General features: G+C 38.2%; 2 protein-coding genes across 2 annotated transcripts; both read right to left on the bottom strand.

Moving 5' to 3' along the window:
* Nucleotides 1-1,361: 1,361 nt before the first annotated feature.
* Nucleotides 1,362-6,010, bottom strand: lic (dual specificity mitogen-activated protein kinase kinase lic). The gene is made up of 3 exons (XM_034974638.2): nucleotides 5,666-6,010; nucleotides 4,858-5,023; nucleotides 1,362-4,669 (listed from the first exon to the last, which is right to left on the bottom strand). The coding sequence occupies exons 1-3, from the start codon at nucleotides 5,731-5,733 to the stop codon at nucleotides 3,896-3,898; spliced, it is 1,008 nt and encodes a 335-aa protein (XP_034830529.1). The 5' UTR covers nucleotides 5,734-6,010; the 3' UTR covers nucleotides 1,362-3,895.
* Nucleotides 6,011-6,978: 968 nt separating this feature from the next.
* LOC117987591 (DNA excision repair protein ERCC-6-like) lies at nucleotides 6,979-10,038 on the bottom strand. Its single transcript, XM_034974623.2, has one exon. The coding sequence runs from the start codon at nucleotides 9,823-9,825 to the stop codon at nucleotides 7,000-7,002; it is 2,826 nt and encodes a 941-aa protein (XP_034830514.1). The 5' UTR covers nucleotides 9,826-10,038; the 3' UTR covers nucleotides 6,979-6,999.
* Between the last annotated feature and the right edge of the window lie 16 nt (nucleotides 10,039-10,054).

Consider the following 10,054-nt stretch of genomic DNA (forward strand, 5'->3'; position numbering starts at 1 on the left):
CAAACCTTTGTTCTACCAAAAACTTGCTTTACTCAGGGTTGTGTCCACGAAGGCACCGAATTGATGCGCATTCATTTTTCTACATATACATATTTACATGAAACTGTAGATACTTACTATAGGTTACCGTTTCATTGAAAAGGTTCGTGAGGTAAGGCGTCCGTTCTTCTTTACTTCTCTCTGGCTCGTTGTACTGCGATTTTGTGGTCCGCAAGGCAAAATCGAGGAATAAGGAATTCAATGTCACTGTCCCACAATCCGCACCTTACTTCACGATACTCATTTAGAAAAGTGGTACACCTATGCACTATGTATAGGTGTGTGGTGTGCCCACTTGACTGAGTTCTTGTCCAGAAGAGGCGAACTTGCAACGAATCGCTTCGAGTCCACAAGCACCGCGCGAATCGCCTACAGTACGTGCCTACGCCAGACTCGTCTCGCGCGTACAATCCATCGGAAATATCGGAACCTGGCTTAATGACGTCATGCAACGCGCTTGCGTTGGCAACGGTACTGGATAGGCGAAAATGGGCGAGCTGCACATTCCAGCGATGTGCGCAGATACTATTTTATACATGGCATAATCTTGTACCTATATCAAATATTTGAAAAGAGCAACCGCCGAGTTTCTTGCTGGTTCTTCTCGGTAGGAAAGGCATTCCGAACCAGTGGTAGACGCATCCGACTATTCGTAAGTACTTGTAAAAGTTTATTCGAATAAAAAAGTTTTTTATTTTATTTTTATTTTTTATTTATTTCCGACGGGTTGTACAAAGCGGGTTGCTCGCTCGAGGCAAGACACTAGACTCCTTGGTTGCGGCCAGTTTACACGTAAACTTCAAAGCATATGTTGTGTCAATGTCCCCAAATTCTCGCGCATTGCACGCTCCTTCTGGACGCAACGTGCACGCGTATACGCGCGAAATGATTCGCAACGAATTCGCTCCTAGGTAAGCTCTACTAATCCGAACAGAATCAATGTGGCTATTTATGTTATACATCTACAGTACGACGCCGAAAGTAATGTACATCGACCTTTAGAATGATATTTCGGCTTTGTAGAGCGTTGTCTGTCACTTATACCTGTATGACGTTTTGTCGGTCTCAACAACAGGGACAACGCTCTACAAATCTGCTGTCTCCTTCTAAAGGTCGATGTACATTACTTTTGGCCGCGTTTTGTATGTACAGTGTACACCTCTAAACTAAATGGACAGGGAGCATATCAATCAGATAGCAATCTGCATTTTAGTTTAAAGATTGTGTACAATAGAATTTGCCACGACGATGGTCCATTTCTGTAACCAAAACTATGACGAACTGTCGTGGACGCTTTAGGAACACTTCAATGAAAAACATGATTAAACAAATAGTTTATTTGGACTAATGTTTTAACTTGTGATGTATTATAAAGATATTGCCATGTTGATAACAGGGCAGTCATTACTGTATCAAATGTGTATAACTCTATAAAGCCATTGCTTTTCTTCAAGGCCGCTCAGGAGGTTGGCAGTTACATTTTATATTTAATCTTACAGTCGATTCACACTGAGAGTCCAAGTGACAATCTAAAATTTTACATATAATGTGGCCGATTCTCTTGTACACAATCTCTAAACTAAAATAAATTAACGGGTCTAAATCTAATGCTATCCTTTTCCGCAAGCAACATTATGAAAGGGATAGCAATAGATTTAGACGTGTCATTTTAGTTTAGTTTAGAGATTGTGTACAACGGAATTAGCCACATTATTAGTTATTACATATATCACTACATATTTTTTTTAATAAAAATAGCGAGCAAACGTGCAGGCGGGTCACCTGATGTTAAGTGATTACCTCAGCTCATGAACATTTGCAATACCTGAGGAACCACCAATGCGTTGCTGGCCTTTCAGGAATTTGTTGGTCCGCCCCTTGAATAACCCCATGTTGTAATCTAATGGGAACACCGCCGAAGGGAGGTTTGTTTTAAGGCTTTTTAGGGTTCCATACTTCAATAGGAAAAAAGGAACCCTTATAGGATCACTTCGTTGTCTGTCTATCTGTTGTGTCTGTCAAGCATCAGTCGGGTTCACCCCACATTTACTAAACTTTTTTGCGAGTTATATGAGAGATAGGCAGCAATATGTTGAATATAAAGGCCGCAAGTCCGAACCGTATTTCACAAGGTCAGGTGTGAGTCAAGGCAGCAACCTAGGACCTTTGCAGTTTATTTTAATGATAAACGATCTACCGCAGGTGGTCCAGGATGCCAAATGCTTGTTATTCGCGGACGACCTCAAGCTCTGTCTGGCTGTAACTGGCGAAAATGACTGTGTGAAGCTGCAGCAGGATATTGACAGAGTAGTGACATGGAGCCAGGACAACCTATTACAGTTCAATAGCTCAAAGTGTACAGTCATCACTTTCTCTAAATTACGGACTCCTATTTGTTATAATTATAGCATGGATGGGATTCCAATGTCGAGAGTTTCAGAAGTCAGAGACTTAGGGGTCAGGTTAAACACTGAGCTTTCGTTTCGTGATCATATTATACATTGTTGTAAGAAAGCTTACCGAAATCTGGGTTTCTTGCTTCGTACCGTTAGTAGTTTCACAAACATAGGCGCTATTACCGCATTATACAACGCGTTGGTTAGGAGCCAACTGGAAAGTAACGCAGTCATTTGGGCTCCACATGAGGCTAAATATAGTCTTATGTTGGAGCGGGTGCAGAATAAATTTATTAGGTTCTTGTACATGAGGCTTCATGGGGTTTACCCATTTTACCCATTGATGTACCCTACACTATTTGTCTTGGGTATGGTCGGATACAATAACATAAAGTCTAGAAGGGAATTAGCGCTTGTTCTGTATATTATGTTTAAAATAATAAGAGGCAAGCTATTTAATGCGGATGTATTAGGGCAGGTGAGTCTTAGAGTGCCGAACCGGTACGTGTGGCGGAGGCGCAGGCCGCTGCTGCTGGCGTTGCCGCAAGGGCGCACCAATTTGCTCAGAAAGGCGCCGCTGGCGCGCGCGCTTTGCACTCTAAACGTCGTGGCGGAGCGGATCGACCTGTTTTGTTGCACTCTGAGTGAACTCACAAGGACTGCGATGTGGTCTATATGTTATGATAGTAATAAATAATTATATTAGGTTCGTAAGTAATTCTTTTGAATGTTAGTTTAGGTTTATATGTATTTATTTTAAATTTCAGGTCAGTCTTCAGGCTGTGGTAGTAATTAATAATAAGTAGGTATATAGGTATTTTTCAAAATGTTACATAAGATATAAATTTTTTTAAGAAGTGCATATTATGTTACACTAGCGTATTAGGAATAAGCCTGTAAAGCTAGATGTAAGTGTTGCAAATAAAAAATAAAAAAATAAAAAAAAAATAAAGAAACCTACAGGGTACTTCCCGTTGACCTAGAATCATGGCGGGTAGGTAGGTGGTAGCAGACGTTAAGGGAAAACTCTGTTGGTCTGAAAGTGTTTTAATGGATTTGACAATGGCAATTGATATTGTAGCTTCATATCATGTCCCCTAAATCTAGGATTGCTCCTTCTCGGAAATATGCTCTCAAAATTTGGGACATTATAATAATTATTTAGTATTTTGTAAGTTTCAACATGCTATGTAAAATTTTAGATTCCCTTTGTTTTGAATTCAATTTGTTTTTACTTCGTCATTGTGAATCAACCTTACTGTCCATCAGAAATATTGCATTTTTATAATAGGTATATTACAAAAACTTTCAGAACATGATTTTGTATTCTTCACTTGACAAACCAGTTTCCTGCAAAAATGCATAATATGTTAATAACAATTTATGATTACAACTCCTACACTATTGTTAGTTACTAAACACTTGTACTTATCGGTACGTAAATAAAGGTATTTCTTGCACTATTCATCAGGTAAGTCCAATATTTCTTGAACAAAGGAAGCCACATCTGTTTCTTTCTGACCGTGCTCTTGACAGAACGGATGCGCCAGAAGCGCGTCATAGTTGGGCCTCTGCTTATAATCTTTCTTGAGGCACTGTGTGATCATATCCTCGAATTCTGACGAAAATCGTCCACTTGGAAGACGTGGAGGGTCGTCTTTGACAACTTGCTTTAATTGTTCGAATGGTGTGCCCCAAGTGTTGTACGGGAATTGGCCTGTCGCCAGTTCTATCATGGATATACCAAGTGACCAAACATCACTACGAATGTCATATTGTCCAGGGTTACCACTCGGATCAATCCTCTCCGGTGCCATATAAGGCTTGCAGCCGGCATCTATTGTTTTCGCTACAGAGTCCACTAAATATCCGGATATACCAAAATCGCACATTTTCACCTCACCCTTTCTGTTAATTAGTATGTTGGAAGGTTTTACGTCTCTGTGTATGACTCTCAGTTTTGAGTAAAGGTAGTGAAGGGCACTTACAACGGAAAATGCTATTTTTCCAAGAATATTCTCAGTTATGGTCTTCTCGTGCTTGTAAGCTTTAGCGTAAAACTTGTCCAGGCTCATATCCATGACCTCCATACAGATCCACACATCCCCCTCCCTAAACATGGCACCATAGAAGTGGACAGTGTACGGGCAGGCGCTGGCCCGCATGGATACATCCAGATCCATCAGTAGACGTTTCAATTCCAGTGACTGGGTGTTGAAAGATGCAGTGATTCTCTGAAATAGACAATTAATTAGCTTTTTAAGATAGTTTCAAAATAGGACCAATTGAATTAACTAATCTTTGAATTTATTTTAATAAAATGATGAAAAATTTACAAGAAAAAGTAACATCTAATCAATCTAATAAACGAGTTGGAGAGTATTCTGATTATGAACCAACAAAGTCAGTAATTTAGCAATACCTTAACTGCCATAATTGTGTCACTGGGCTTATGGTGCATCTTCTCCACAATGCCATAGGCTCCGCGGCCAAGGTCACATATCTTGACCAGGTCATCTGCATGTACTGTGAACGTCTTGTCATCTACTGTGATAGTAGTCTGCTTATCAAGATTTCTTGGGGGTGTTCTGTAAAAAAATAATTTTATTATGTCTGTGAATAGTCTCTCATTTAATCTGGTTTTCTCATATTCCATTTTTATCTCGTACAGACATGAGCTAGTTGGCATTGACCCTCAGTTTAGGATGGATCAGATTTACATATGCAAAAATCAAACATTACTCTTTCTAAAATGGGTATTATATTATGATAAAATAAAAAATAATAAGTACTTATTATTTACTTGATGATGCTCGCAGCTTGGTTCGGGTGGATGTAGGGTATTTAAAATCATGCTGGCACTCTCATTTTCCAGGATTAAAATTAGACTGTGTTAATTCAGGGTATAAGTTATCTTCATTCCAAATTTCAGCCAAATCGGTTTAGTCATTATGTTGTAAACGAGTAACAAACATCCAAACTTTCATATATTTTGTAACATTATTATATTATATGTACTTATTATTTGAAATTTCAATATCCAATTACATTGAATTACTCAGTAGAAACTTATGATAATGTACCTTGATTTAGTTACAAATGAACACACACACATCACATGCTAGGTTGCATATTAGTTTACAAATATGTAAATATAACTGCCTACACGTACCAGAGCTCTAGACTAAAAGTATATAATATTTATAGAAATATATGAACATAACGCTTACACAGTAACTGGTTCTTCTTGAAGTTTTAGCCTGAATCCTGGTGGTGGAGCTTTTTTTCGGCCGGACATTTTAGGTCAGGTTCGCTAGATTCCTGCACTATCCTCCCAAATCCAATCTCAAACAGACCTACTGCTCCCGAAATGGGGGACGATAGATCCAAGTTTATTTTATACGTAGCATAGCGTTTATGTGATTCTTTGGCTTGTAAGACTGAAGATTCCCTCTAATAACGTAAATAAATCAATTTCTTTCACACTAGTTACAATTTTCAACTTTTTTAGGTATTCGCATTCCATACGATTTACAATTTGAGATTTGAGCAAATTTGAGAAGTTTAATTTCTCTTTTAATGACATTGACATTTGACATTAAGCCGATTAAGATCAGCGTTTGGGTTACCATTAGTAAATATTTGTGTTCTACGGGGCTACCATATCTATGCACCTAGGTACCATTTTATTTTTTTTGGTCTCATGGCCTTTTTCTTCTTTATTGTTATAAGCCTTAGATGAATGTATACTAATCTCTATGAGCTTGGCATAAAAGTTATAAAAAATGTAGGGTTCCGTACCTCAAAAGGAAAAAAAAGAACCCGTATACCGTATACTACTTCTATCTCTATGTTATAAGCAGATATAAAAAATAAGTACCTACCTACCTACTGTGTACTGCGCATATTAATCTATGGCATAGGTTGTGACCCTGCCAATGTGCCTCAAAAGTAGGTATGATCCATGACCTTCATGCTTTGGCTATAATTTTTGATATACTAGATAACGCTCGCGACTTCATCCGCGTGAATATAGGTTTTTGAAAAATCACATCCCGTGAGACTCTTTTATTTTCCGGGATAAAAAGTAGCCCATTTTTTTGACACAGAGTTAGCTAACATCTCAGGGAAGGCCTGAGATGTTAGCTAACTGTGTCAAAAAAAGAGGTGGGCGTTAACAACTGCAACAGTTGTTACCGTTCTTTACTAGTAATGTAAAGAGAATAATCAAGATTTCTCATTTTTTTTTTCCATTTTCAAATTTCATCAAAATCGGTTAAACTGTTAGACCGTGAATAGCTAGCAGACGAAGAGACACTTTCGCATTTATAATATTACTGGATGATGCCCGCGACTTTCAAGTGGATTTAGGTTTTAAAAAAACCTGTGGGAACCCTTTGATTTTCCGGGATCAAAAGTAGCCTATGTCCTTCCCCGGGATGCAAGCTATCTCTGTACCAAATTTCATCAAAATCGGTTTAAACGGATGGGGCGTAAAACGCTAACACAGAATATATTATGGATTATAAAATAAGCAAACAGGTTTTTGTGTTACAAACATTTATTAAGAAGAAAACTTTATTGCTTTTACAGCTTTTTTAGCTGTTCTAATAGCTTCCTCTTTCATTCTGTGCCTTTTCTCCTTCTCAGCTAATCCCACAACCACATCATGGTGTAAAGCATTCTTAACAGTTGATTTGGCAAAAAGCTTACTCAGAACATAATCATCATCATTAAGATTCTTTTCCTTATCCATTTTATCCTTTTTCTTTTTTACTTTTTTAATAGACACCACATTTTCTAATTCTGAAAGTAAGGATGAGTTCTTTCTTTTCCTTGCCTTGGTCAGGATTTTGTCATCATCTGCTATTGAAGAACTGGGCTGTGCTGTCTCCAAATCACTTTGTTTTTCATCAGTAACTATTTCTCCATCTTCAGGCAGCGAATCCTTTACTTCTTCAACTTTCTCTTGACTACTTAATACCTCTTTAAGTAAGTTTTGTTCATAATCTACTTTTGTATGCTTACTAATAATGTCTAATTCAGAGAGCACATTCTGAAATGGAACATCGGTAACTTTATCATCAATTATATTTACTTGTGGTTCTTCAACTATCGGTGGATTAAGTCTTGACTCCCTTTTTTTCTTATATTTCTCACGAGGATCTTCTTGTGTCACTGTTTGTAACTCTGTTTTAAATTTTTTACTGATTTCCCTCGCTCTTTTCTTCATTTCTTCTATTTTCCTTTTAGAGTATGAGATACTTTTAGTGATCTTATTTTTACTTTTAGTCTTAGATTGATCCGTGAGATCTACTTTTGTATGTTTAAACAGAGCTGCTGTCTCTGTATCACCTTCACCGTTTAAGTCTTCTAGAGTGAACAAGCCCTGCAGAGTGCTGGTAGTTAACACATTCTTTTGATTAGGATCTATCAATATTTTATTACTTAAGAAATTTTTAAAGATCTGTCTCTGATATATTTTTTCTTCGATTGTTCCAGCTGATAGCAATCTATAAACTGTAACATTTCTATTCTGGCCAATTCTCCAGGCTCTCTCTTTGGCTTGATTGTCGGTGGCTGGGTTCCAATCGGGATCATATATGATAACTCGGTCAGCCCCTGTCAAGTTCACACCGAGTCCACCGACTCTCGTAGTAGCAAGAAAAACTAAATATTCAGGATTTTCATTAAATGTTTTAATCAAGTTCTGTCTCAGACTCACACTTACAGTACCATCCATTTTTAAATAATTAAATTCATGTTTTTGTAAATGCTGCTCCAATATGCAGAGCATTGCTCGAGACTGTGAGAAAATGAGTGTCCTGTGACCTTGCTTGAGCCAAATTTTTAACAGAGAATGAACCACAGACATTTTACCCGATCTCTTCCAGTGACCGAATGTTTCCTCATCTATTTGTTCATTATCTTCTTGTGCGTCATACAAGTACAGATCGGGATGGTTACAGAGTTTCCTAAGAGTGGACAAGGCGACCAAAACTCTAGCCCTTAATGGATCTCCATATTTTGAGTCTCTATCTAAAATACTTCGGACCGTTCCACTCATGAGATACCCCATGTACAGGTCCCTTTGTTCTTTAGAAAGGGCACAGAATAGAACTTGCTCATTTTTTTCAGGCAAATTAATATGCTCCTGGACTTCAGCTTTGGTTCTCCTCAGCATGTACGGTGTGATCATGTCTTTGAGAGCTCTGGCGATTTCTAGAGCGATCGCTTCTTGGTACTCAGTAGCATTTGCATACCCTCCTTGTGTTATAGGAACAGCAAAATGTTCCATGAAAGCAGCATAGGTGCCCAGTAGACCCGGCCTCATGAAGTCAAAGAGTGACCAGAGTTCCTGCAAGCTATTCTGCATAGGAGACCCGGTTATAATAATCTTGTGGGGTGTCTCAAACTTTTTAACCAGCTTGCTAACTTGAGTGTCAGGGTTCCTAATTTTATGACCCTCATCTAAAATAATATAATGCCACTTTCGAGAGAGCAAATCATTGATATACTTCACGATGCCGGCATATGTGATCATTAAAACACCATGAGATAAGTGCAGATCTCTTATCAGTTTATTATGATTTCCACCATGAGACCCGGAGTGGTGCAGGACGGCGACTCTCAGCTGTGGGCACCAGAAATGGAAGTGAGAAACCCACTGGTAAATAACTGTTGCGGGTGCCACTATTATCGAGGGCCCGAGACCACCCCAAGATCCTTTATCTGTCCCGCATAAACCAGCCAGGAAAGCAATAAACTGAACCGTTTTACCTAATCCCATTTCATCCCCTAGCAACCCTCCAGACTGCACCTGATGCAACTCCCATAGCCACTTAACTCCTGTCCTTTGATATTTATACAACTGCTTCCATATATAGTTTGGAACACACAATCCATTTTGCATCTCATGTTTTGCTTCAGGATCTTTGTTACCATCTAGAACATACTGTATGTCTGCAGAACTATAAACTCCATCATAATTTCCAGAAGAAGCTGCTTTTAGGCTGTTTCTCCAAGTTTCCACTCTTTCATTATACAAGTTTGTGTCTCCATCGTCAACTATTTTCTTGAGGTTATTTTGTTTGGTGCGTGATGGTACAGCTAAGGATGGGCAAGGGATGTCCTCGTCTTCATCGCAAGATGGTAAATATTCTTCCTCTCCCTCGTCTTTGTCTGCGGAGGCGCCAGGTTGTGATTTACTATCACACTTTTCACAGATTTCCTTTTTCTGATAATTTCTGTCTTGTATTTTTGAAATTCGATCCGCTGCTTTTTTGCTTTTTAGGGAAACAGAGTTCTCAGTGGTTTGTTTCTCTTCTTGTTTTTGTTTTGTGAGGGCCAATTGAGCTTGCAAATATTTATTTAGAAATACATCAACCATGTTCAGAAGTGTAGGTACTTAATAGGTATTACATACTATGTATTTGAAATCGTGAAATCCAATATTGCTTAAAATATTAGTCACTTAATTGTTTAATATATCGGACAAGTTGTATTATTATATTTAAAAATCACTTTTCTTTTAGTTTTTCACTTTCCAGCATTTCCAGCTTTCCGTGTACCTATAGTGTATACATCCTACTCTATGTATAGTGTAATAAAAAAACGTA

This window comes from Maniola hyperantus, chromosome 13 (assembly GCF_902806685.2).
Source record: "Maniola hyperantus chromosome 13, iAphHyp1.2, whole genome shotgun sequence".
Taxonomy (NCBI): domain Eukaryota; kingdom Metazoa; phylum Arthropoda; class Insecta; order Lepidoptera; family Nymphalidae; genus Maniola; species Maniola hyperantus.